Source organism: Heliangelus exortis, chromosome 9, assembly GCF_036169615.1.
Source record: "Heliangelus exortis chromosome 9, bHelExo1.hap1, whole genome shotgun sequence".
Classification (NCBI taxonomy): domain Eukaryota; kingdom Metazoa; phylum Chordata; class Aves; order Apodiformes; family Trochilidae; genus Heliangelus; species Heliangelus exortis.
Genome location: NC_092430.1, coordinates 2,002,806 through 2,030,659, shown reverse-complemented (window position 1 = coordinate 2,030,659; position 27,854 = coordinate 2,002,806). Strand labels below are relative to the sequence as shown.

The following is a 27,854-nucleotide window of genomic DNA, read 5'->3' as shown; positions in this document are numbered from 1 at the left end:
CCTGCAGGACCCCACAGTGTGCACATGATGGTTATCATGGTTATAACTTACTGGGAGGGTGAGCTGTCCTCGTGCAGGGTTCACAGCCCTGGGAAATCAGGGCAGCTTGTGTCAGCTTATCCTGTTACTGATTTTTATAGTCACTGGCTGCATGTAGAGACACCTGGCATCTGCTTCCCAAAGAGCAGAGAGCACCAAAGAACTGTAGGAGGGTGGGAGGACAGTGCTGTGGAATCATGGCCAGTGTTGGATCCTAAGCATTCTGACCCTGTGCAGGAGGGGATGTGAACAAGCAGAGCAGAGAAACCACATGCAGGGAGATAATGTAGAAAATATTTTGTTTGTGAGACCACACATTTCTTGTGCTTCAAGCCATGTGGGACTGTTGGCCACCAGCAGAGTGTGGAAATGCTGGAAGTTAGGTGGGAGGGTCTGTCTTGGAATGAAAAGTCCTACCAAAAATACCCCATCCCAAAACCTGAGCCATGCCACTCTCTGAAGCTGAGTGAGTGGAAAGCAGTACAAGACCAAGACATGTGGGCTCCTTAGAAGGATCTGTTGTTTAATCTGTGCTGAATGCTGCTCTGGAAAAAGAAATTGAGATCACTTCAGGGCCATGTTGCCTTCTCTGTGTGACCAGGAATAAAATCTAGTTGATTGTGTGGCTCTTCACATTCACCCTTTACTGCTACCCTAGAAATACTCTCCTCTGATCCAGTCAAGTACATGACCTTGTTCTGTGCCACCCAGCAGAGAGCAGAGCATGAGAATGAGCCTGAAGCTGGCAGTCTGAGCTAATGGCTGTCACTGAGGCAAAGGAGGATGCCACAGACCACCCAGTGTTCAGTTCTGTGTGGTCTGAAGCTGGTTCAGAAACCTGTGGTCTCATTTGTGTGAACAGCTGCCAACGTGCTGCTTTCGGAACAAGGAGATGTGAAACTGGCTGACTTTGGGGTGGCTGGACAGCTGACAGACACACAGATCAAGAGGAACACCTTTGTTGGGACTCCATTCTGGATGGCACCAGAGGTCATCAAACAATCTGCTTATGACTTTAAGGTGAGCTGGGAGCAGGAGGAGGATTGCTGCTCGGTGCTGCTGTACATGAGATGGTGCCAGTGTTAATACAGGGACTGGGAGCACTGCTTGTAGCAAGAATGATGCTTTCCTCTTATGGAAAGTTTGGGATCTGTTGGAGAAGTTTGTCTGTTTGACATGAAACACCCCATCTGATGCCATGCAATCAGCCCTTAGACTGTGCTGATGTCACATGCTTCCTTGTTGCAGGATTGCTCCTTTCTCTTTCGTGCTGTCACTGTTCTTGCTCTTCTTCCAGGCAGACATCTGGTCCCTGGGAATTACAGCCATTGAGCTAGCAAAGGGAGAGCCTCCAAATTCTGACTTGCATCCCATGAGAGTTCTCTTCCTGATTCCCAAAAATAATCCTCCAACGCTTGAGGGACACCACAGCAAGCCCTTCAAGGAGTTTGTGGAAGCTTGCCTCAATAAGGATCCCAGATTTGTGAGTATTGCTGCCTACCTGTGACCTGGGGTAAAGCATTGCACAGGTCCAAGTTGTATTTAGCAGGAAGACCTTTTGGTGCAAGGATCCTGGAGACGAGGGAGTACTGAGCTTGCAGAATGGCTGAGCAAGCCTGGCTAGAACTGAAGTCAGTACACTTGCACGATGCTCCACGTGCACAGATGGTTAAGAGTATGTGGCTTTCCTTATTTGCTCCAGAGGCCAACAGCTAAAGAATTGCTGAAGCACAAGTTCATCACACGCTACACCAAGAAAACCTCCTTCCTGATGGAGCTGATCGATCGATTCAAGCGCTGGAAGTCGGAGGGACACGGAGAGGATTCCAGTTCTGGAGATTCTGATATGTAAGTACCCTGCGTGGAATCACAGAACCATTTGGGTTGGAAAGGGCCTTTCTGGTCAAGTCCAACCATTAACCTGGCACTGCCAAGTCCAGAAATACACCACATCTGCATGGATTTTAATACCTCCAGGGATGGTGCCCTGGGGTCCTTCTGCCCCCTGGGCTGGAGATCTCATGGTAGCTCAGGAAAATATATGAGCATCTGTTTGTGGGACCAGGTGACTGCTGCCTGAAGAAACAGGCAGTTACCTCCTGTTCAGCTGGACGTGGGGCTTTATTGTGTTCTCAATCTCTACAGCCTCTTTGCTGAGTGTAAGGAATCAGAAGTGCTGTGGCACTTCACTTGTAGAGGCAGCCACTCAAGTGAGCAATGACTCTGGGAGGCTGGCTTGCAGCATCTCAGCCTGGCCCCTCAACTGTGTACTTGGGTTGTCCTGAAATTCTCCTCCATTTAACTAGCATTTGAAACATCTTCAGGCTGGCTAGGGTAAAAAAGGTGGTTGTGGTGAGTTGGAAACACGATGCCTCAGGAAACAACTTGCCTCAGGTCTCTGTAGTGCTGTAGGGACTGAAGTAGTTTCCCTTCAGGATTTTTTCTGGGCTAGGCAAATGCCTGAAGCCCTGTGGTGATAGGACAATCAGATGGGGAAGAGTTTGTGACTGTGGGAATGCAGGGGTAGAACACCCAGTGTGTGGAGCTGGGGCCTTGTCTTGACCTTCCCCTTTTTATTTGCAGTGATGGAGACACAGAAGATGGAGACCAGGGTCCAATCTGGACATTCCCACCAACGATTCGCCCCAACTCCTTGAGCAAGCTGCACAAAGGAATGGCTCTTCATGGTTCCCAGAAGGTCTGTTTGCTGTCATCCCTTTGGAAATAGACCAAACACAAACTTTTGAGGGCCCTAGGGGGAACCTCTGTGTCACTCATGCTCTAAAATTTACTTGAGTCTGGTATCAAGGCTTAGTGCCCCAGAGTTGTCACATTCTGTGGCTTCCCTGAGACCTGGTGAGGGGGCTGACATCAAGGTGCTGTGAATTTACCCAAGGCTTGGTAGTTTGTGAGCCCTGGCAGCCTTTGCCTCTGCTTTTAACTTGTTTTTGTGTTGCTTTCTAGCCTACTGAGCCCATCAAGAGGCAACCACGGTCACAGTGTCTCTCCACGCTTGTTCACCCAGTTTTTGGGGAGGTGAGTAGAACCTTCTTGGTGTCTGTGGTGGCTGGAGACAGAGATACCTTCCATGGGTCAGTAAATGGGAAGGATTTGGAGCAGGGAGGTTGGGGTAGGGTACCTAGTATAGGGTTAAGTGACTATGAAGCATTTGTGCCTTTGTTGAGAGGTCTGTACAGAACATTAGGAAAGTGATTATGTACCTGAAGTGTCCTCTCCAGTGCACTTGTGTTCCTGGAAGCACAGCACTGTGTTGGCTTCTGTGAGCCAGGAGTTCAGAAGAAAACTTCTCCAAGGATGAAATCTGCTTCACTGCTGGTTGCATATGTCCTCTCAGCTCTAGTTTCATGCCAGCCTCAGACTTTCTCCTTCTCACCACTTATTAGTTCCTCTTAGACCTGCTGGGTTTTGATCAACTGTTTCCATAGAAGAGCTGAATCAAAATTCAGCTCTTTGTGAATCAAAATCTTATTGAGATGCTGTTCATAATTTTTTCTGTGTCTCCTGCATGTGTATTCCTGGATGTTAATATTGAAAGTGACCCATGGTGGGTCATTAACACAGATGAGGGCAACTGCAAATCTGGAAACCTGGGAGAAAAGGTCAGTTATTTGGTTCTGGAGAGCCAAGCAGTGAAGAAAAGCCAAGTCTAAGTCTTTCTGCAGTGGAAAGGGGCCAGGATAACACAGATTGATCCCATCGCAGGTGCTTGGCATCAAAGGCTGATGAAAAACTGGCAAATTAGCTGCAGGACATACTCTGTGTCTCATTTTACAGGCAGTCTTTGATCAGGTCATTCAGATCAGACATCTTTTAGATCAGACATTTAATCCTTGGCTTTAGCATCACAAGTATTTTTGGCCTAAGAAATCTTTGTCCTTTGTGTGTCACTGAGCTGCCCTACATGCTCCCTGCCACTTCTGGATGAGGAGAGGTGTGTGCCAGTTGCTCCCACAGCTGAGTCTTTGTGTCAGGGAGCAGTTACCCCACTGAACAGGTGGCAGCTCATTTGCCTAAAAACCATTTTTGTTTTAAGTGGGAGACTTGGAGGACAGGGACAGCTCCAGCTGGGGATTATCATTTACATTCTCCTGCTTTATGGACCATGGAGAAAAGATGAGCTCCAGCAACTGAGCTCCTAGAAAAGATGAGCTCCTAGAACTTCAGGCAAAGAACTGTGAGACTTAGGGAAAGCTCTTTCATCAGCACAGCCTAATGGAAGCTTAATTGAATTGGACAGTGATTAACTGGCAGACATTGCTTGTTCAACAAAAGGTTTTGATTTCTGTTCAGCTTGTTATGCACTGATACACACTAGGAAAAGAGCTGCTGCACGAGGAGTGTGAAGGAAGTGAGGAAATGCTGTAGAGGATGGGTGTGTTTTCCAGCAGCCTCCCTCAGGCTCAGGAGCTCCTGATGACAGGGGTTCAGCTGTTTTCAAATTATCAGCTGGACTCACGGGTAAGCAGACTCATGGTTGGGAAGCCTAAATTGGAGTGTGCTACCAGTACAGATGGGAACTGAGGCTTTTCATGTAGGTCAGCACGTGGAGATCTTGGTGGGCAGGCTCCCTTCCTCCCCTCTCTTGGGGAAGAATGTTGGAAGCCAAGTAGCTGAGAGTCTGTCACATGGCAGTCACCTCCCTTGGCTCCCAGTCACTAGAAGCAACCCATACTTCTCTGTGGTTACTGAAGGTGGTGGTGACTGACTCTTGGTGTTACTACTTTATTTTCTGCCCTGTCTGCAAGCCTTGGCATGTGTCTGAGTGCCAAGCTGTCTTTAGCAGCAAAGGTGTCTGTACTGGTTCAACCACAGCTGGAGTTCTTTGTTCTGTTGCTGCTTACAGGTTTTTAAGGCTGCAGATCCATTTCTAATATCATTTAGTTTCTTTAAGAGCACATCTGGGCCTGTTTGCTGAAGACTTCAATTCCTGTTAGCATCTGGAGGGAAATCTGAACTCCAGACATTGAACTTCCTAGTGTACAAAAAGAGCCCTTTGTAATTTTTTTTAAGGATAATGTGGCTGCCCTCCAGGAGCCATACTAAAAGGGAAAGGGACAATATCTGTACTGCACTGCTTGACCTCTGCTTTCTGCAGTGAGATAAGGAGCACTGATTCTGTGTTGCAGCTTAAAGATAAGCACAAGCAGACTGGAGGCAACGTGGGAGCTATGGAGGAGCTGGAGAATGCCTTCAGCTTGGCTGAGGAGTCCTGCCCAGGCATCTCTGACAAACTGATAGCACACATGGTGGAGCGGGTACAAAGGTGAGTGCTGAGAGTGTCATCTGGGGGGGAAATGGCAGGGCACTGACCCATTGTTCTGCTCCATCATGAGGGCAGAGGTTGGTACTGAGCAGTCAACACACACAGAAAGTGAATATTGCTGACAGCTGACCTGATAGTCCCTAAGTAAAGTGTTTTGCTGTATTTGTGACCCAAGGAGCTATTCAGTGCTCTGGTTGCTAATGTAAACACCACCCAAGTGTTTACACTATTTACACCCTTAAACTTGGGCTTTCTAAGCACTTCCTTCTGATGGGTTTAAGCTGGCACAGTTTGTGCCTGGCCACTCAAGGTTCCATTGGATGCTGTCAAGCAAAGAAGAGCCTTAGGTACTGGGGACTGAAAATATTGGCCATCCTTGAGGGCTCCTGTCACTAAGTTATGCAAGCTTTCAAGCAAACATGTTAGGGGGCTCTTTAGATTCCTCACCTAAGAATCCTTGGAAGCTGGAAAGAGAATGTTTCTGTCTTTTCTGTTAAGGTCACAGCAAGTGTCCTGGCACTGCCTGCAAGATCTTGAGCCTCTAGCTGAGCAGGAGGTACTGGCAGATGGGTGTTGGTTGGCTGTGCAGGGTAGCTGTGTCACTTATGTCAGCCTAGAAATGGCACTACTGGATGGTGCCTAAGAGCAAGAGAATGTTTGGTTTGTTGTTTTTTTTTTTTTTTTGAAGGTTTGCAAAACCTCAGAGCCTAGTTGGTTCCTGCTGCAAAACAGTAGCTCTCAAAATTTTGTATTAAGCTAAAATTGAATCTTAAAGGCACGAAAGAAGTGCCACCTTGGCTTTTTGTCAAATTGCTGTTTCTTTCTTTCAAAAATTCTTTATCCAGACAGGCAGTGGGAGTGGGGACAAACACATCCCAGGTTACCTCATCCTCTGCAGAGTATGACAGGGCTGTCTTCCAGGGACAGCAGTGACCAGTTCCACCTTCCACCCATTCTTCTTTCCTGCAGGTTTTCACACAGTCGGAACCACCTCTCCTCTGCCCGCTGACACTACACTCCCAGCTGCTGTGGTGAGGGGGGAAGGAGTTTTTTTTCCAGCTTCATAAGAACTACATCTCTAATCCAGACCACCATCTGCTGTTGGATGTAACATTGTTGTTACGGACTCCAGGACATTTCAGAGCCCTCATACTACGCCTGTTTCCATGATAACCCGGGGTGGGGTTTGCAATGCAAGTACAATTTAGACCTTTTGCAGAACCCGAGTTGGGTGGTCTAATTGTTTTTACAATGTAATCAATGCAGTTTTTAATTGTTTCCCTATGGATGTATCCGTTTTAGCTTGGTTTGATTCACAGCTTGTTAGTGGTAAATTCCTGGCTGTTGGAGAGGAGGGAGATGCTTTTCCATGGAAGTGTTTTTCAAAGGTGAGTCTGATGGACTTTACCCTCCCACCCTTCCTAAAGAAGTGTTTGTGACCAGTCATGCATGAGTGCAGGTGTACGTTTGGAAGCTCTCTGTGCTTTACAGCCTCTGGGAAAGTTAGAGCAGCTCTCCAACTGTTCTGGAGGATTGCTTCAACTCCTTCACACACCAGAAAGAAAAAGCTTTCAAGTCTAGCAGCAGCTGAGCTAGTAGGCTGTTGCTCTTTCCGAGCTGGTGATTTTACAGGAGGATGGGTTTGCTGGCTGTACTTTTTTTTTTTGTCTCTGGGACATCATTTTGTATTAGGTCTTGGTTCATGTAATTCAGGCAACAGCAGAACTTGCCTTGAGTCTCCAGGGGCTGGAAGGCAAAGTGGTTACGTCTGGTTTGGGAGCTGGTGGAGTTCCTGTCCTTGCTGCTTTCTGCAAGTGAAGCAACCAGATACACAGGTTTGGCAGTCAGCCTCTAAGCTGAGAAGACACCTACTGTGTGTGCCCAAGCAGTGTAGAAGGATTTTTAAAAAGATGGGGGGGCAGGGGGAACACAACAGCCAAAAGCACTGACAGGGCTTCAGTTCAAAAGGCAGACGGGCACTGAGAGCAGTTCCTGAGGCAGGAAACCTGTCCTCTATGGAAAGGCATGAATGGGGTGGCTAGCAGCAACAGGGTCCCTGGGTTGTGGTTGGAGGTTCCCTAAAATCTGCTCTAGGCCTCCATCATCTTCTCATCTTCCCCTTTCTGGCTCTTCTTTCAGCCTGGGATCTGAAGTTGCTGAAGGCAGAGCTGTGGTGGTGTTTGCTAGCACAGAAATGAAAGCATCTGTTGCCATATTGGCTGCTTAAGGTATTCCAGTGGAGCCATCCCCAACTAGCTTTGCTTTCTTCATAATGCTAGGTTCATAGAGCATATCTTTAATTCAGGTAAATGTACAGATCTTAAATCTATACTCTAGAGGTCCAGAAAAACAGACTTAGGAAAATAACTCCTGACAGCTGGCTGCTTAGAGATCTGCTTGCTAATTGCAAAGATACTCCCATTAAGTCAGCAAGACCTTAAGACATCCAAATCTTTTGGTCTGGGTGTTTGTGTGAATGATGTGGTTCACCCCAGAGCCACTGAGAACAAAAGTTGTAGCTGGTAGCATTTATTTTTTTCCAAGATAGGCCACTTTGTTAGTAAGGAGACTTGGTGTTTGGTACTTTGATTCAAACCTGCAGACTGTAAGTGCTGGGCTAAAGGTGGCTCAAAAGGACCATACATTCCATCCCCTGGTGTGTGGTGTTTACTTTAGCTTATGACTATCCTTTACTCTTCCTCTCTGATGGATAAATACAGGCTCAGCAAACACAATGAACTTGTCCAGCAGAGGAGGTAGCACTGTTTGATCTTGCTGGAAAATCTGCTGTGGAGTTGTGTGTGTCTTTCTGGCAAGAGTCACCTCAGAGCCTGCATTTATGAAGAACAGAACAAGCCCGTTTTATTCTTCAGGAGAAGGAGTTACCAAATAGACAGGGAACACACTGAGACAGAAGGCAGAGGCTGCAGTCTAGCAGAAAGGCAGCTGAAGGACTCCTGCTGCTTTTGAAGTTGCTGTTCCTGACGGTAGCAAATCATGTCAATAAGGTACCTTGTGCTCATGAGCACTGCAGTGCAATGAGTAAACTTTTTAAAGGAAACAGTCCCCATAAACTTCATCCAGTATTCAAAGCAAAAATGGTTTTCCTTTTTAAAAAACATTGAAAGGGATCTGCCACTTTCAATAAAGTAACAAAAAAAGTGAGGCTGGTGTAATTTTTGTGTTATGAGGGAAAAAGTTACTCGTTCAAGCTGCTTTTCTTTGCATGCTTCTTCCTTTTCCCCTGTATCTTCCTGCCCTCATGCATGTGTTTACAGTCTGGTCTGTAACTGACCTTCCCAGAGCAGAAACACCAAACTGAAGTTTAGGGCTCCTTCTGTGACCAAGCTGTGCAGGACCATCTCAGCTGTTTTTCTCCTTGGAGCCACAAAAGAGAGATTGACAAATGTACTTCTGACCGTGCCTTCTGGGGGGGGGAATTTTGTTAAAATGCCACATGCTTGCACTCACTTCTGCTCAGCTTCTCCTGCTCTTCCAGCTTTGCCTTATCTGGCAACTGGCCAAGCCTGGCTTTCATAACACACATGCCAGAGCATATGCACTGCACTCCAACAAACACAGCTTGCTTTTAGGGACAGGCTCCAGCCTGTGCCACAGAGGCCACTTTGTCCCCAAGCCTTGTTGAATTTCTGGTGGTGGTTGTCAGTCTCTTCCTCCCACCCTGCCCTGGAGCTGCTCCTCCAGTCTGGTGGCACTCAGAGGTTCCATAAAGTGGCTCTGCCACCTCCTCCACATGATTCTGATTCAGAGCTGTATCTCTGCTACAGATGGAGCAGAGCTGATGCTGGGTGAGCCAAGAACCACAGTCTCAGAAACTTCTAAGTAACTTGAAACACTGAACATTACAAATCCTGGCACTAGAATGCTCTGCTGCAGTGAGAGCAACTAAAGGCTGTGAGTAAATGCAAGGAGCCCCAGATGCCCCCAGAGACCCTGCTTCTTTCTGCACCTTGCTCCTCCAGAGCTTCCCCACAGGTGACCAGCCAAGGGCAGTCACTGCATGAAGAGTTTTTGGGAAGGAGGAAAGTGCTTCTGGTCAGTGACTCCAGTACATGATCACGACAAAGGAGCTGTCAGTAGCATCCAGGAAAACCACAGAATGCAAAGACCCATGAAAATCAACTGTGTGAAACCTTCCCTCAGTTCCAGGGAAAAGCAAAATGCCCACCTTCCCATGAGCATGGCCATGGAGGGGGATGGTGAGCTCAGGAATAAGAGGCTAAGAAAGTTTTATACCAACATGCTATTTACTTCCAACAGTCATGTTCAGCTGCTTTATAACATACCTAATCAATCCACATGTATACACCTATGACAGTTATATAAAAAAGAAGATGCTAATAAATTAAGTACATTTAACTTACATGGGACAGTGGTCACTGTGACAGTGGCAGTGAAGGCTGGATCTGCAGTCATTTGTCTTCTCCAGGATGCAAACTGAGTGGCCTGGAAAATCCCTCTGGAAAAGCCCCTCCTCTGCAGTCCACATCCTGCACGTGTTTTACACCATAACCTGAAACAGCCTTGGAGAATGCACGTGGTGGCCTCTGAACTTCCCATTTGCACAAGGATCTCCACATTCCTCCATTCTCAGGACATGCAACACTTTCCTTTTACTTTCACTGCACCACTTCATTGTTCCTTATTCTTGTACACAAATCCTTTTCTACCTAATATAAAAGCAGAGTTCCCAGAGCACATCAAAGCCACATCCAAACGCGTTTTGTGGAGCTTTGCTTCTTTCAGTCCTTCCAAGGAGGCAACCAAAGGTGACAGCTTTACAGAAACAGAACTGCAAGTATTTCAGATTTAATACAGAGATTTAATAGAGTCCACAGATGCTAATGCTCCATTTGGAATCCAGTGACCTTTACACCTTCATGAAAAATGGAAGATGGATCCCACCCCAAATTTAAAGGTAAGAATTTTCAGAAGTCTTTGTGTGACACGAGCACAAGAAACAGTGACTTTCAGAGAAGCTTGTTCCTTTAAAGCCTTGAAAACTTCCCCCACAGAAGAGTGGAGAGTGTGCTTGCCATCCCATGCCTTAAGCAATGCCTATTACAGGATAAAGAAACTGGAACTGTGATGTGAGAATAGCGATTGACCTTCTTAGCATGTGCTATAGCAGAGTACAGCAGAAAAACCCATGCACCCTACCTGTACTGACCCACAATAGACCAAAGCCTCAAAAGCTGAGCAGAGGTTCAGTCCTCCCACTTCCCTGGCAAAGTGCTGCCATTGCAGTCTTCAAAGAGCAGGGCTGTTCTGAGCAGAAACAGCAGCTCTTGTAGAATGAAGTGTGTTTAAGGTAACAACGCCTGTGGATCCCGTTAGTCTGACTGTGCCTGCAGGTTAACAGCAGCTGGACAGGTTGTATGGCCAGCCACGATGAGCATTAGGGGAAGGGGACTTGGGGGAGCCAGCAAGCCCTGGCACCAGCAGCTTTGAGTCCATCACACCACTGACAGATGCTCTTTTTCTCCTGTATATGCTGACCATCCAGACAAAAATGTAAAAAACAAGGTGGCGTTTACCTTCAGGGTGGGCAAGGGTGTTACTGTACAGGTAAAACAGGAACAATAAACCTTCCATGATTCGTACACACTGGAGCCCTGCAGTTGTTAGGTCTGAACAGACTTGACCCTCTTCCATACCACTGGGAATGGATGTGGTCCCTGTCTGCAACTCCCTCGCTCCCACTTTCCATACCAGGAGGAAATTCGCTTCCTCGTTCTTAGTTTTACCAACTCCAGAAACTCCTGTTTCCACCTGCCTCTTCTGTTGATGTGGACAGTGGAGATCCAGCTCTGCCCTGCTTCAGTCTGTGTGACTGTCCTTATCCTTTGGAAGCAGCAGGCTCGACCTGGCTGGAGAGCTGGTGGCTCTCTTGATCACCTCCATCCACCTGGCAAGAAAGGACATGAGAAACACTCAACCCCTCACTCACAGATGCATAATGTTGCCCTTTGGTTATGAGCTGTACCCCTTTCACCAAATGTGACAAAACATCCACTTTTACAGTTCTTTTAGGAAACAAATTCTTCCAATGCATATCTTGAGATAAGGTAAATACACTGCAGAATGTGGTTGTCTCTCCAAGGGCTCACTGCATTCTCTTTGTTAAGTGTACAGAAAGTGCTTAATAAGGACAGGCTGACAAAATTTTTCCTTAAAGAACAGATTGCTTTTCTTACTATTAAATATGTAACAGGCTTTTTTGTATGGATGAAAGCAAAGCAACAATGAAAAAAGCAGGGCAAACATCCATTGTGAATTAGACATTTTCTCCTTATAACCACTATGTGAGAGCAGTGGATCAAAGAGCACGGACTTTGCAGTCTTGGGCAGCTTATCTGTTCATTGCTCAAAAGCATTTCCCAAGGAAAGGGGAAGTACATGACACCTCAACAAAACCACATTCTGAAGCACCCAAATACTACCCTGCTCAGCAGAATGCTACACAAGGGTTTTGTATGTCTTGCACTTTAAACAGAATGCACTTTGGACCACAGAAGGAAGCACTGCTTAACATAATTCTAGAGAAAGCAGTGAAGTGAAAAGGAACACTACACTTGTTGTTCTCAGCCCTGAGTTGTAACTCCTGTTTCCAGAGCTTGGGAGGAAGAAAGTATTCTTACCAGAACTCTCATTAACCTAGAAATCTGACTCCACAGCTCTCCCACCCATGCTGCTCCCCATCTGCAAGGAGGACTCAGACTCCTTAGACAAACCAGAGCCCAAAGCTCTAGATGCAAGCCAACAGCTCTCTCCTGGAAGGAGGACAGTCTGCATCAACCACCAAAATTCATCAGTAAGAAGAGGAAGGGAACTTCATAACTGAGATTGTGATGTAAGGGCCCAACACAGACAGAGAAAACAGAAAATTACCTCTCGAAGGTATATTTGCTCTCAGCCCTGAAGAAATACACATGGGACTTGAACTGCAGCTTGAAGACAAAATCCTTCTGAATGCCATCTGCCTCCACAGGAGAGCTGACTGCGTAGCCAAGCAGCGGGAGACTGGCCAAGGGATAATCGTCCTGGAACAGCCCAATAACCCAAGCCCTTAATGCAAGGCATCCCCTGACAAAAAGCTCATCCCAACACACACTTCACCTTTTTTGTACTGCACAGGTAAGGTCTTTGCATTTCTGTTTAGGAAAGAAGGGGAGGAGGAGCAGCCTTTAACTTTTGCAAGGTCTCCCATAGCTTACACCAAAGCCTTCCCCCAACTTCTTTCACTGTTTTCAGTCTCCTGGGCTCCCCCCTCCGTACTCTCTCTGGAACAAGCAGCACAGACCCAATATAAAAATTAAAATATCCCTCCCAAAAGAAATGTGCCCTTAAGGCAAGAACCCTGAATAAACACGGTTTATTGGGTTAATAGGATGAAAAGGCACAGGTTGGACTGTAGCAGAGTTCATTACCAAGCTGGCACCAAACACACCATGGGCAGAAAAATGTCTGAATGCCTGTTGAAAGTGTGCTGCAACCCAGCAGGAAGAGAAACATCCAGAGACTGATCAAAGAGTGCCAATTCCTTCACTGCCGTGAGTCACTGCATGAGGAGCCATTTTAGCCCTCGCCCACAGAAGGTCAGTACCATTAACAGAATTGGAAATCCTAATTAAATTCTGCAGGAAGGGCCCACGGCCTTACAGAGACTGGTTTGATTATGAACTTTCAAGTAACTTTTTCCACTTGTTACTTTCCTTCAAATAGCAGTGAGCTGCATTCTGAGCAGAAAGCCAAGGACCTCCAGGCTCCCAACACCCCAAATGCAGTCCCCTCCACTACATTTGCTCACCTGGTGTGTTTTGTAGAAGAACAAGCAGAAGTTGGTGAAGACAACCCACAGTTTCTGCCAGCCATTGCTGTTCTTGAACTTCCTCAGCAAGTATCCAGAGAGCTGGTTCTAGCACAGAAGGAAAAAAACCACCCCTGTAAAATCACAGGTTGCTGTCCTTCAGAAAAAGCCTACGGCTGCCACAGAGGAAAAGTTCGGGGCTGCCTGCTCTAACTGCTCCTCCTGCACTCGTTCCCCCTCTTGGGAAAGGCTTCCTGGATATTCCCTGTGGTGACTAAGTGACTTTGGGTCTTCACTAATTCACAACTGTTTTCTTATGAGCTTATCAGTGATTTCTCTTCACCATGTTTCAGCACCCACCAGTGTCAGGCAGCACCCTGAGGTACTGCCCCACCTCCCCCCCTCAGTGACCGCTCTCCCTGCGGCCTACAGCCAAGGGCACAGCCATGAGGGTGTCTGTCCCTTTAGCCACCCTTTTTTATCTGCACAAAAACTACACAGAGCACGTCGTGCCAGGAGGAAAATAAAGCAGAAAGGGGAAACAGAAGGCAGCAGAGTTGGGTAAAAGCTACATGTGGCAGCTAGGTGAAGCCAAGCAGGGGAGCTGAACATGGCTGCCCTGGAGTGAGAGTCACAGAGTGCTCGTGCAGCAGGACAAGGAAACCTACAGCATGGAATGACAGCAAATGGGTTTAGTAATTAAGATTAAAAGATAGGATAGTCAGCAGATTTACACAGAGGACCATTTTGGGAAGCAGAATGAGAAGGAAATCCTGTATGACAGGAGCAGTGGTACAGCTCTGCTGCTGGCTGGCTGCTCACACCAGCACACCCGGGTTCACTGAGCAAGCACGAAGCCAGCAGCAGAGTATTGTACCTGGCATCCCATGGCTCCTCCCCACCAGTGCAGAACTTGAGAGGCATTTTTACCTGGATCATGCACAGGTAATCAGACAGGGATAGGCTCTGGTTCCGGTACCAACAAACATGGGTGATTGTGTTGGGCCGTTGGGCCTGGCCCAGCGAATAGCGAGGAGGAAGCTCTGGAGAAACAGCAAGAGAGCAGAAAACTGAGCAGAGAAAAGGGGGAAAGAAATAGAGAAACAGAACATTAGGATAAGAGAAGTGATGCAAGAAAGGTGTCTGTTAAAGGAAAATGGATTGTGAAAAAAAATTGATGGTATTAGAACATGGAACAGATCAAAGCAAGGGAGCTGCAATAACTCACACGTTTAATCCCAGAGCCTGTAGCAGGGTGGTCTCATTAGCCAGGTACAGAACCATGAGATGGTGCTTTTCAGAAGTGTATCAGCAGGGAAAGGAAGGCTTGTCCTCTCCAACAGAAACCATTTTGCCAGCTGAAGAGCCCAACTTCTGGACCCTAAGCCTAACATCTCTAGGATTTCCTTAACTGAGCTGATTAATATGTTTTGCACATCACTAAAACCAAGGAGCTTCAGTGCTCAACTTTTAACATTAAACCAGAAGTGCCTTAGAGCAGGGCAGGAGAGGCAGGAAGGTAGAAACAGAAAGATGCAGCACCCTGCCCCATTGCTGTTTGCCCAGTTAGTGACCAGCTTTTTCTCTTTGTGGCATTTCAGGTCCTTCCCACTTCTGGAAATTTTCCAAGTGTACTGGCTTCCAGGAAGGTGTCTTGCCAAACTGCCACCTAAAGTGAAATTGTAGTGCCGGTGGAAGCAGCACTCCAGATAAAAAGCACTGAACAGACACTTCCCTGAAAATCTGCAGGATTCAGTACCCAATGTGCCACCAGTGCTGCACCAAGCCACCCCGAGCTGTCAGACCCGAGGTAACAGCAGCTCAGCAAGCACGTCGTAAATCTCTGTTCAGTGTAACACAGCACTGCCACAAAATGGCACTTTCTACTGCTTGCTGCTCACCCCTCTGTGATGGAAAGGCAGAGGAAAGTTCAGTCCCACTGAACTTTAATCACTCTTAGAATCATAGAACCATAGAATGGGCTGGGTTGGAAGGGACCTCAGAGCTCATCAAGTCCAACCCTTGCTCCACTCCCCCCGTGGTTCCCAGCCCATGGCACTGAGTGCCACATCCAGGCTCTTTTGAAATAGCTCCAGGGATGGAGAATCCACCCCTTCCCTGGGCAGCCCATTCCAATGGCTGATCACCCTCTCAGTAAAGAAATTCTTTCTAATGTCCAACCTAAACCTCCCCTGGCACAACTTGAGACCTCTTGTGCCCTCTTGTCTTGCTGAGAGTTGCCTGGGAAAAGAGCCCAACCCCCCCCTGGCTCCAACCTCCTTTCAGGGAGTTGGAGAGAGTGATGAGGTCTCCCCTGAGCCTCCTCTTCTCCAGCCTCAACACCCCCAGCTCCCTCAGCCTCTCCTCATAGGATCTGTGCTCCAGTCCCTTCACCAGCCCAGTTGCCTCCTTTGGACCTGCTCCAAGACCTCAATCTCCTTCCTAAACTGAGGGGCCCAGAACTGGACACAGGACTCAAGCTGTGGCCTCCCCAGGGCTGAGCACAGGGGCAGAATCCCTTCCCTGGACCTGCTGGCCACGCTGTTCCTGAGCCAGCCCAGGATGCCATTGGCCTTCTTGGCCACCTGGGCACACTGCTGCCTCCTCTTCAGCTTCCTGGCAATCCAGACTCCCAGCTCCCTTTCTGTCTGGCTGCTCTCTCTTTTTCATTCTAGGTGTAGTACAGCAGCTACCCAGATCTCAAAACAGCAGTCAATAGCTAAAGGCAAGTATCTTCCAGCAAGGCTGACGAAACCCAAAGAAACAATTCAGTCCTGAGATATCCTCCTGGGTTCCCTTAAAATTTCCCTCCTTCCGTGCCTTTGCCAAAGCAAAGCCCTGCTGCAAGGAGAGCAGACACAGAGGCATGCAGAGAGAGGCTGCCCAGGTGAGATGGGAGATGGAGTGGAGGATGGATGAGCAGTGGCTGAGCAAGGCAGGATGGAGAGAATGAGGTGTGAGAGCTGAGCCCTGCGGGTACCTCGACAGCCACACTGTGGTCAGTCATGGAGACGCTGGTGTTGCGGTACCAGCACACGTGCATGGTTGTGTTGGCACGGTGGTGGCTCTGCCTGTCCAAGGAGCTACGAGAAGAGTGTATGTCATCTTCGGACTCCTGCTCTAGAGAAACCTCATCAGAGGATCCTGGGGGAGGAGAAGTCAGCACCGGTTTAAGAAAAGTGTGCAACAAAAAGAGCGAGGGGAGCAGGGATTCCTGAGAAAAACTGTTCTCTCTTGCAATGGTCCAGTTTTAAAAACAGGTCAACTTGAATTTGTTACACAGCTCCTAGAGACCACTCTGAGCTTTCATTACTCAGCTCTGTTTGGAGCAGCTGACTGTGCAAAAAAAAAACAAAAAACCAAAAATCCCTATACTTCATCTTCAGTAGATTCCTAGTGAGGAATTTGTTACACAGCTCCTAAAGACCACTCTGAGCTTTCATTTCTCAGCTCTGTTTGGGGCAGCTGACTCTACTGTGCAAAAAGAAACAAACAAACAAAAATCCCTATATTTCATCTTCAGTAGATTTGTAGTGAGGAATTTGTTACACAGCTCCTAAGGACCACTCTGAGCTTTCATTACTCAGCTCTGTTTGGAGCAGCTGACTGTGCAAAAAAAAACAACCAAACAAAAATCCCTATACTTCATCTTCAGTAGATTCCTAGTGAGGAATTGGTTACACAGCTCATAAAGACCACTCTGAGCTTTCATTACTCAGCTCTGTTTGGAGCAGCTGACTGTGCAAAAAAAACCAAAAAAACAAACAAAAATCCCTATATTTCATCTTCAGTTGATTTGTAGTGAGGAATTGGTTACACAGCTCCTAAAGACCACTCTGAGCTTTCATTACTCAGCTCTGTTTGGAGCAGCTGACTCTACTGTGCAAAAAGAAAGAAACAAACAAAAATCCCTATACTTCATCTTCAGTAGATTCCTAGTGAGGAATTGGTTACACAGCTCCTAAAGACCACTCTGAGCTTTCATTACTCAGCTTTGTTTGGAGCAGCTGACTGTGCAAAAAAAAACAAAAAAAACAAACAAAAATCCCTATACTTCATCTTCAGTAGATTTGTAGTGAGGAATTGGTTACACAGCTCCTAAAGACCACTCTGAGCTTTCATTACTCAGCTCTGTTTGGGGCAGCTGACTCTACTGTGCAAAAAGAAACAAACAAACAAAAATCCCTATACTTCATCTTCAGTAGATTCCTAGTGAGGAATTGGTTACACAGCTCCTAAAGACCACTCTGAGCTTTCATTACTCAGCTTTGTTTGGAGCAGCTGACTGTGCAAAAAAAAACAAAAAAACAAACAAAAATCCCTATACTTCATCTTCAGTTGATTCCTAGTGAGGAATTTGTTACACAGCTCCTAAAGACCACTCTGAGCTTTCATTTCTCAGCTTTGTTTGGAGCAGCTGACTGTGCAAAAAAAACCAACCAAACAAAAATCCCTATACTTCATCTTCAGTAGATTCCTAGTGAGGAGTTGGTTACACAGCTCCTAAAGACCACTCTGAGGTTTCATTACTCAGCTTTGCTTGGAGCAGCTGACTGTGCAAAAAAAAAAAACCAAAAAACCAAACAAAAATCCCTATACTTCATCTTCAGTAGATTCCTAGTGAGGAATTGGTTACACAGCTCCTAAAGACCACTCTGAGCTTTCATTTCTCAGCTCTGTTTGGGGCAGCTGACTCTACTGTGCAAAAAGAAACAAACAAACAAAAATCCCTATACTTCATCTTCAGTAGATTCGTAGTGAGGAATAGGAAGAAGTGCTCCAAGGAGGGATACTACATGTTTCATCACATCTGTAACACCACCAGAAACAGGCACAAGAATGCTGGGCTATAGAAAAACTTGCTGGTCTCCAAAGACACCAATTTTCTGGACAAGAAAATACAGTACATGGTTAAATTGAGAAAAATCTATGCAAGAGATGAGTAAGGACCTTATAAAATTAAAAATTCTGCAAGTGGAGCATCTCTGCAGCATTTATAGATACCAGGAATATCAGTCTAGGAAAACAGGCATATTTCTTTTCATTAAAACATGAGCACAATAACTCTCCATTAGCATGTGAATTATAGAAATACTCCATTTATGCCATCAAATTCACAACAGGAAAAATGAAAAGGACAGGAAAACTGATAATTTTTAAGAAGTCAGGAAACACCACTTACTGTTGGAACGATTGCATATTGAGTTTTCTAGAAGCATGTCAGATTTCTCAGTAGATTTCTTGGCTATTTCAATTGCCATGTTCAGGTCTTCCATCCACTTCCCCATCTCCAGACGGGTACTGCAAGACAAAGAGTGTGAACAGAAGGAGGCCACCCCAGCCTGGAGCCATCACAGAGTGCTAATTTGCTAAAGGACAACACAACTCACTGCCCAGAACAAGGTGCAGTCCCTTTCCCTGAAATAAATAAAAATAACAGAAAAACTCCTTCGTAGCACGAGCTTTCCAGGCAGGAAGCTGACCTCATACAACCTTCACTTCTACTTTCAAGCCTTGAAACAAGCAGCACTTCAATAATGAAAACATTTGGGGCTGGGGGGTACAACCATACTGGAAATGACATTTTTGAAGGATAAAAGGACACATCTTTTAAAGGGGTATCAGATTTACCTTACATCTCAAGCAAATAAAGAACAGGGTGCATGAAGATGACTTCTTTCACCCCACAAATGTGTATCTATATTCACTGGTATGCAACAGAGTAAGGTTTTCCTTCAGAAGTGGCTGTGGCATTTCTTTTTTATCTCTGCCTACATGCCCTGTGTGTATAATTGGTTGAAGTGCTAGCTACAGTTACATGCTTTTGTGTTTGCTTGGGAGGGTGTGTGAGACTTTTTTTGGTAATTGGCTCTTTTTTCCTGGAACTTTTTAGTTTAGACTAAAAATTTCATCCACAGTCTAAACTCAGCAGCAATTTTCTTTTTTTTTTTTTTTTGATAAGTGGGGAGAGGTAACGAAAGAAAACTAATGATCTTTGAGCTACTTCTAAATTAGGACAGAGTGAAAATTATTTTTTGCAATTTAAGAATCTGTCAAGGACTTTTTGAGGTTGTACAGAAGTAGGTGACAGTCTCTTCTCCCAACTAACAAGCAGTAGAACAAAAGGAAATGGCCACAAGTTGTGCTAAGGAAGTTTCAGATTAGATATTAAGACAAATTTCTTCACTGAAAGGGTTGTCCTGGGCACAGGCTCCCCAGGACAGTGGTGGAGTCCTCATCCCTGAAGGGATTTACAAGATGTGCTGCTAAGGGACATGGTTTAGTGGTAGCCTTGGCAGTGCTGGGTTAATGGTTTGACCTGGTGATCTCAAAGCTCTTTTCTAACTAAAATTAAAAATAATTTACATTTTCAGGTGTGAGGCTAGAATTAAATAAAGTTTTGTTTACTGAATATATCTTCATACCAAAAGTATTGCTTCTATGTCACTAAATATCTGATTTACAAATGTTCAGTCATGGTTATTTTTCAAGAACAAGTCATCAAGCAGTAAAACACCTTATAAAATTAAGGCTGATATTTAGTGCTCTCATCCTGCATTCCTAGAATACAAAAATCTTTTTGCATCTCTAAAATACTTTTATGTTTAGATTTTGTTTTGTCTCCTGCTTTAGAGCAGCTGGTTAAAGGATGACACAGCAACAAAGCTAACTGGAATACAATACAGTGGCAATGCTAACTGTGACTGCTTTGTGTTTAATAACACACCATTTGGTGAGATCAGCTCCTCCCCCCCAAAATGCAGGACTGAGAAAGGAGATGTGAAGTGACCTGTGTCTGTTTTTTAATAATGCTTTTCTGAGGGCTCATGAAACACCCCCCTGGCTCAGCACTGCACAATCAAATATGAACTTTTTGCAGAAGTTATTTATCAAACCTATAGGCAACTGAAAAAAATACATTACCTTGCTGCCACCACTATGGTTTTCTGTGCTGAATAGATGGTGAAGCAGTGTGGGACAGCCCATTCATTCTCACTCTCCTCCACCTGCAGAAAAAGAAAAAGTTTTTCTCATCCCTATTCAGTGACAGCTGAACACTAAAACTCTTCTCCTTGGCTGGCTGGGAATCAGAGTCACAATATGATTACAACCCTGTTGCAATAAGTGCCAAACAGATGCTCTTTTATTAATACCACCTACTTCAAGTCTATTTTGTCTCTATAGAACAATCTATATTGTGCTTTTCTACTGCCACATCTCTAGCTGCACAGCACCACATCCACCAAGGCAAGAAAAGGAAGGCTCTGGGCAGGAGTCAGCTTATTACTTACCGGTGGGTCGAGCACTATCAGCTGCAAATCAAACACAGAAAGAACAATCCCATTAGAAGAGGGGGAGGAGAGGCAGGAAGACTGATTGGTGTGTGCACAGGGGAGAAAATGCCAGACAGATCCCTGTTTCCAGATCAGCCTCTGACAGCAGCATGAGCATCAGCAGTGAAAAGGGTGTTACCTGCTTTGCTAATGCAATGGAAGGAACAAGTTTATGGGCAGGCAGACAAGTCTTTGTTTGGGACCCAGGCTGAGGCAGCTTTGGGCCTTGTGCCTTGAAGGAATTGCCTCAGCCTGCCCCATGGCAAAATCTTTTCCTTAGCACTGTGATGCAACTGGAAACCACTTACCAGCATGCCATGCAGAGGAAGATGTCCATGAACTTTGAACTGGTTTGTCCCTGTAACCCCTTTGCTTGTATACAGTAACATATCTGAGAACTGAAAAAGGCAGAGAAGAACATGCATCAATATCCTGAAGACAGCAGGTCAAGTATTTTTTGATATCTTTTTAAAAATCTGATTCTTAAAGGACATTGTAAGTAAGTAGTTGTAAGTAAATGCACAAAGAACTTGCACGCAGTCAGTTTATTCTACTTAATAAATAAGACTTACCTTATTCTACTTACTTATTCCTTACCTACCTTAAAACTACTCTTTCATTTACTTACAAGAGAGCCAATTAATTTTTAAAGTTCTGTTTAAATTATCTGGTTTAAATTAAGGGAACAAGCTGAATAGACAGTATTGTGACAATCACATTCGAAAAATACCTCAGAGTGAATTTTCAGTTCCTGTTGCTGACTTTCATCACTAGCACATAAAAACACACTTTCACAACAATTTGATCTGGAAGACTTTGGGTTTATGAAAAGAAGAAGGGACACCCACCAGAAAGAACATCCGCTGCTGCAAGCCCTTCTTGGTGAGCTTGTACAAACAACCTTCCCGGATAAACTCCTGCAGCAGGAACCAGAAAGTTAGGCAAAGCTTGATCTTTCCCAAACAAATAGAATTTTTTTTTTTTGGTTATTTTTTTTCCCATGCCAGAGGACACACATGTTGACTGGTGCCCAGCAGTGATCTCTAACAGATTTGTCTAACCCCAGAAGTCACCTTTCCTTCTGTTTTGTAACATGAATCAAGCTCCTTGCTGCAGCCAGCTTTTAAATCACTGAAGCAAGAGAAGGAAAAGGAGCAGAGTTCCTCTTGAACACCATCAGTTCACCCATTACACTTGCATCCCACTGCAGTGATCATAGAATCCTAGAACTGGCTGGGTTGGAAGGGACCTCAGAGCTCATCAAGTCCAACCCTTGCTCCACTCCCCCCGTGGTTCCCAGCCCATGGCACTGAGTGCCACATCCAGGCTCTTTTGAAATATCTCCAGGGATGGAGAATCCACCCCTTCCCTGGGCAGCCCATTCCAATGGCTGAGCACCCTCTCCAGAAAGAAATTCTTTCTAATGTCCAACCTAAACCTCCCCTGGCACAACTTGAGACCTCTTGTGCCCTCTTGTCTTGCTGAGAGTTGCCTGGGAAAAGAGCCCAACCCCCCCCTGGCTCCAGCCTCCTTTCAGGGAGTTGGAGAGAGTGATGAGGTCTCCCCTGAGCCTCCTCTTCTCCAGCCTCAACACCCCCAGCTCCCTCAGCCCTTCCTCACAGGACTTGTGCTGGATCCCTTCCCAGCCTCCTTGCTCTTCTCTGGACCTGCTCCAGCACCTCAATCTCCTTCCTGAGCTGAGGGGCCCAGAACTGGACACAGTACATTGTATGGGGTAATAGAGCTGAAGAAGTCTTTGAAAAAGGCAGGAAGTAACCTGCACACTGCTAGAAGCTGGTTTTGCTATAAAGAGAAGCAAACCCTAAATTGGACCAACTATGAAGACAACCACTGAAGACCTTCACATGTTCTATAAAATGGAGAGGCAGTGACAGCAAATACGTGGCTGAAAGGCCCTCCCTTGGCAATAAAACCCCAAAAAAGGCTCTAAAAACAAAGCAAAGGTACTTACCCTACCTGGTGCTGTGAGATTATCTATACCAATCAAGTCATGCTGCAGCTCTGTCAGCTTCTGGAAGTTCTCCAGGCGGATGAAACTGTGCTGCAGCTGAGATGTCATTTCTGTGACTTCTTTGAGTGCATCTGTAAGGAAAACAAACCAAGGGGATCAAAACACAGCAGACAAACCCAGGACAACAGTTTCAGTCCTGGAATATTGAATCTGAAATTTACAGCCAGGACAGAATAGTTCAGAATAGTTCAGCCAAGACAGAATAGTTCAGGTGGAAGGAACTGAAAACCATCACCTAGTCCCACTGCCATCTTCTTGAAGTGTATTTTATAGCTACCTAGAGGCAGAATGGAGAGCAGCAAGCAATTTCATAGCCCTTCCTATGCTCCTAGAGATTACTGCATACCTCAGATTTTGCACATATAAAAAGTATTTACTATGTAGCCAAAAGTAAATTGAAAAAATTAAAGCCAACTATTTCTGCCAAAGATTAGTTACAAAGAAATTAATTTATTGTGCAAGCTTTTGACATTATAAAGCTGATAAACAACCTACTTTTGACTCCAAAAAAAAATAGGCAAGGAAAAAAAAAGATTAATATTCCAGTTTTGATTGAAACATTAAGATACATCGAGATAACAAAAAAAAAAAAAAAAAAAAAAAAAAGGCTCATTCTGGAATGCCAGAAAAAGCATCCAGTCCATGCAAAAAGAACAGTCTCCATTTAGGTTATCTTTTGCATTTTCCAAATAGCAGTTAAGGTAATTTTCTATCTGTTGCAGAAGGTTTTGGAGCCCTGCATCAGATCACAGTAAGAGAAAGCTGGTACCTGGTACCGAAAACCTTCAAGAACAACAGTTAATTAAAAAACTTTTTTTTTTTTTTTTTTTTAAATGAAGCTGCTCCGTGACAATTTTTTGCTGCTACATTTGGTATATTCTGTTTCTTTCCCCCCAGGGTATTTAAATGAGAGTATTTACTAAGCACTTCCGTTTTCAGCAATCTAAACCAAAGTTTTTTTTTCCTCCACAGAGAGCTCCTGAGCTGAGAAGGTGTTCACACTGAATCTGTAGATCTAATGGTTTGCTGTCTCCCCCAGGGCATGGGAACAGGTCCCTGCCTGCCAGGCCTCCAGCCCAGTGCTCACTCACTGCGGCAGTCGGCAAAGTCCCGGTGCTCTGCAGTGTAGTGCTTGCAAAGTCTCCCCAGGATCAGCTTGTAGTGCATCAGTCTCTGGATTGGTTTGAGCAGAAATGTGTTGAGGGGCAGGTAGCAAACTTTCTGCAGCTCAAACTCCTTATAAACCACTTCCAGCTTCTTAAGGCGCTTGGTTGCTTTCTCCAGTTCCACCAGGACCTCATCGTGCTTCTGCAGGTAGCTAGTAAACTCCTGTTGAATCATACAGAAATTGTTTGGACTAAAGGAAAACAGTCTTTAACAGATTTCACAATTAATATATCAAAATAAATCTACTCCCTGCACTGTTTTTGTCTCTGACCATGATTACCTCAGCCAAGACTACATACGTTGTCCTAAATATTGACAAAATATTAACCACGTTGTATCTTTCAACTGAAAGAGAGAAAAGATCCTGACAGGATTAACTCCTGTAAGGAGAGTAGATCAGGCCAAGATGTTGTGTGAATTTATGTAGAATTATAACTTGTGATATCTTTGTATTCGTAACTGGTAGAATTCAGGGTTAAACTGAGACAAAGCAGCTGAGACAGGTCAAGACCCTGACAGGATTAACTTCTGTCTTGGAGACAGTTAGAAGTATAAATCTTGGCACCAAGATCAGCTGGGCACTGGGAGAGTGTAAACATCTGCACAGATGAGGCTGCTGGCACCAGCAGATAAGGGGAAGATAATTGCAAGGGTCTGATTAACAAGAGGATGAAGTCATTGAAAGCAAGAAAGGTAAAAGTTCAACCCTGAGGAAGACTTCGTTACTTCATCTAAAGACCCCCAAAGACCCCAAAACATATCCCCAAAAGACAACTCCACCCAGACTCCACCTGTTATGAATATTATGATTACATGTTGCTATCCCCTGAATATGTATGTAAAGATGATGTAACCTCCCTTTTTAATGTATAAATACCCCAACCCTTTCCCTTAACCCTTGGAACTCTTTGTCCAGCGTGAGCTGGGGTTCCCCGGATCCGTAAATAAACACCTTTGCTGTTTAAAGGCTCAAAACTCTGTCTCTAAACAGTTTTGTTGGCCTTTTTGGGCTTCACAACCATTTAAAATAAAAAACAAGCCCCACAAAACCACTACTAACAACAAGAATATTTTCTTGCTTGTAATTTGTTTGTGCTGCATGTTTGCAGAAGCCATGCCATGAGGACAGCCAGTAGCAGCACCCAGTAACACTCTGCCATTCTAAGACAATTCTTGTCATTACTGATTCTTTAGGACCTCCTGAACCAGTGTCTCCACAGGGGAGAGTTTGAGTTGTACAAATACAGAAGAGGCAGTGTAGGAGGTCATGATTTCATTTTTCTTTGTCTTCTACTGAATAACCACTAAACAACCTTTTCTGAAGGTTGGTGGGTGGTTAAAGAAGCAACGGGTATAAAAGTCTTGCTGTAAATATAATGTTTTAATTTTTGTTTCTCAACAGTAACTGTTTGCCAAGTCCCTTCAAGTTTAGTGGAAATTACTAAACTACTAAACATTGAACTCTCATCCTTGAAAAAAGGAAAACTTGACTCCATAATCCCAAAATTCCACTACTTTAATCCTTTATCTACCTTTAGAGTACGCATATTCCTGAGCATGACATCTCCAATGCGCTGATGATCTCCTTTCAAGTGAGCATTGGCTTTTCCTTCCCTGAAACACAGAGCAAAAGATGAAATAAGAAGCTGCAGTACACAGGAGATCAAGAAATGTCAGCTGAGGGTAAGAGAGGGAGACCAGCAGATGCCTAGTTCTTTGTTGCAGGCTGGATCTAAACCACATTATCCCTCCACATTCTCCTGTACTTCAAGACATAATCTTTAAGAAACTCTTCCTGGGGATCTGTGGATTTTAAATACTGCTTTAGTAAAATCAAGAGAAGCAGTGCTGACATTAATGCCTCCTCTATCCATTTTTCCCTGAAACACAGAGAAGAAGATGAAATAAGAAGCTGCAGTACACAGGAGATCAAGAAATGTCAGCTGAGGGTAAGAGAGGGAGACCAGCAGATGCCTAGTTGTTTGTTGCAGGCTGGATCTAAACCACAGTATCCCTCCACCTTCTCCTGTACTTCAAGACATAATCTTTAAGAAACTCTTCCTGGGGATCTGTGGATTTTAAATGCTGCTTTAGTAAAATCAAGAGAAGCAGTGCTGACATTAATGCCTCCTCTATCCATTTTTAGCCACTTGACATTTCCACTTCATGTTGAAAACTTGGTGTGGTCAACTTGGGAAGCTACATAAAATGACAAAACACAAGGCCATGCTTAGAAAAACTGAGAAAAGAGATGAATTTTTGTGAAAGTATATTTGGGAGTTTAAGCTCTCAGACTGTTCAGATTGGATGGGGCTTGCAGCAACCTAGTCCAGTAGGAGGTGTCCCTGCCCATGTCAGGGAGGTTGGAACTTTGGATGATCTTTAAGGTTCCTTCCAACCCAGATCAGTCTAAGATTCTATGATTCTGAATAAACAACATAACAGGATCCCACCCCACCCAAACTTATTTTTGTTCCCACTTAGTTTTTGTAGAGCACCTTCTTTTGAATGGCAATTACATTCTCATATATTGCATGTCAGGTCAGGAGAAAGTAATACAAAGGTTAAAAGACTCTCTGAAATAAATGGCACTGCAAGAACTGAACTCTAACCTAAATTACCAAAAAGCATCTCCTAGATATTTCATCTGGAGATTCATTAACTGGAAGGAATGGAAAAACACACACTTTTTAAACCTTGTGTTCCATCTCTTTTCTAAGGCTAGAAAGACAACATCAGGTTATATCAATGGTTGGACTCTGTGATCCAACATTTATGATTCTGTAATTCCAAAACCCTTGGTCTGGTGCAAAACTCACAGAATCATAGAACAGGCTGGGTTGGAAGGGACCTCAGAGATCATCGAGTCCAACTCATACTGCTAAAGGACATTACATACTTGTGCTTGAAATACAGGTTTTTCAAAACGTGTTTAGTAATTAAAAAAAAAATCTATTATTATTAAAATACATTTTCCTTAATTCTGCTTAAACAGAAATACCAGTTAAAATACAGATTAAGCATAATTTTGACATGAGGATGTTGGAAAAGTTCCCCTTGCTTATTGCCCACATGCAGCACTGTTTATACTTACCAGAGGGATAGCCTTTGTTCAACCTCTTTCAGAAAGCCTCGATGAAACTCATAAATGGGGTCTATGTTAGAGAAGAGCAAAGTCATCAGACCCTCTGGCATAGCATTCTCCTTGATGACTGCACTGCGAAACCACTGCCAGGAAAAAACAAATATGGATATATTTCTCTGCTTAAGAAATCAAGTGCTAGCATAAAAAATTCTGTCCCTGCAGCACTGGAGGAGGAGAAAGTGTTTACCCAAGGAAACCACAAGAAGGAAGGAGAAATATTTATTGAAGATGTAATCTGGAAAGATGAAGATGTAATGTTTTTCCTTGCCAAACATTATCATAGAATCATAGAATCCTAGAATCCTAGGGGTTGGAAGGGACCTCAAAGATCATCTAGTCCAACCCCCCCTGCCAGAGCAGGGCCCCCTAGAGTACATCCCCTAGGAACGTGTCCAGGTGGGTTTTGAATGTCTCCAGTGAAGGAGACTCCACAACCCCCCTGGGCAGCCTGTTCCAGGGCTCCGTCACCCTTACAGTAAAAAAATTTTTTCTGATATTCAACTTGAACCTCCTATGCTCCAATTTACACCCATTACCCCTTGTCCTATCACTGGTCACCACTGAGAAAAGCCTAACTCCATCTCCCTGACACTCACCCCTTACATATTTGAAAACATTGATGAGGTCACCCCTCAGTCTCCTTTTCTCCAAACTAAAGAGACCCAGCTCCCTCAGCCTTTCCTCATAAGGGAGATGTTCCACTCCCTTAATCATCTCAGTAGCTCTGCGCTGGACTCTTTCAAGCACTTCCCTGTCCTTCTTGAACTGAGGGGCCCAGAACTGGACACAATACTCCAGGTGTGGCCTCACCAATGCAGAATAGAGGGGGAGGAGAACCTCTCTTGACCTACTAACCACACCCTTTCTAATGCACCCCAGGATGCCATTGGCCTTCTTGGCCACAAGGGCACATTGCTGGCTCATGGGCATCTTCTTGTCTACCAGGACCCCCAGGTCTCTTTCACCTCCACTGCTCTCCAGCAGCTCAGCCCCCAACCTATACTGGGGCATCGTGTTGTTCT

General features: G+C 44.9%; 2 protein-coding genes across 12 annotated transcripts in view; one reads left to right on the top strand and one right to left on the bottom strand.

Annotated features, from left to right (window-relative positions):
• STK25 (serine/threonine kinase 25) overlaps nt 1–8,488 on the top strand; it is a 289,606-nt gene extending 281,118 nt beyond the window's left edge. For all 3 annotated transcript variants that reach the window (XM_071751675.1, XM_071751673.1, XM_071751676.1), the window contains 7 exons: nt 902–1,059; nt 1,337–1,522; nt 1,742–1,887; nt 2,623–2,737; nt 3,004–3,075; nt 5,187–5,323; nt 6,293–8,488. In XM_071751675.1, the coding sequence (XP_071607776.1) occupies nt 902–1,059; nt 1,337–1,522; nt 1,742–1,887; nt 2,623–2,737; nt 3,004–3,075; nt 5,187–5,323; nt 6,293–6,332 (854 nt within the window). In that variant the 3' untranslated portion in view covers nt 6,333–8,488. The remainder of the gene's footprint in view (nt 1–901; nt 1,060–1,336; nt 1,523–1,741; nt 1,888–2,622; nt 2,738–3,003; nt 3,076–5,186; nt 5,324–6,292) is intronic.
• A 1,084-nt stretch (nt 8,489–9,572) lies between these two features.
• Nucleotides 9,573–27,854, bottom strand: part of FARP2 (FERM, ARH/RhoGEF and pleckstrin domain protein 2) — a 77,421-nt gene continuing 59,139 nt past the window's right edge. For 2 of the 9 annotated variants that reach the window (XM_071751667.1, XM_071751668.1), the window contains exons 16-28: nt 26,782–26,915; nt 25,220–25,301; nt 23,612–23,849; nt 22,461–22,591; nt 21,337–21,405; nt 20,797–20,886; nt 20,447–20,467; nt 20,079–20,161; nt 18,337–18,455; nt 16,135–16,298; nt 13,155–13,262; nt 12,236–12,387; nt 9,573–11,252 (exon numbers count right to left, since the gene is read on the bottom strand). In XM_071751667.1, coding sequence (XP_071607768.1) covers nt 11,165–11,252; nt 12,236–12,387; nt 13,155–13,262; nt 16,135–16,298; nt 18,337–18,455; nt 20,079–20,161; nt 20,447–20,467; nt 20,797–20,886; nt 21,337–21,405; nt 22,461–22,591; nt 23,612–23,849; nt 25,220–25,301; nt 26,782–26,915 — 1,479 coding nt within the window. In that variant the 3' untranslated portion in view covers nt 9,573–11,164. Of the gene's footprint in view, nt 11,253–12,235; nt 12,388–13,154; nt 13,263–14,084; nt 14,225–16,134; nt 16,299–18,336; nt 18,456–20,078; nt 20,162–20,446; nt 20,468–20,796; nt 20,887–21,336; nt 21,406–22,460; nt 22,592–23,611; nt 23,850–25,219; nt 25,302–26,781; nt 26,916–27,854 lie in introns of those variants that run through there. The other 7 variants (XM_071751672.1, XM_071751669.1, XR_011727362.1 and 4 more) reach the window with 6 other exon arrangements.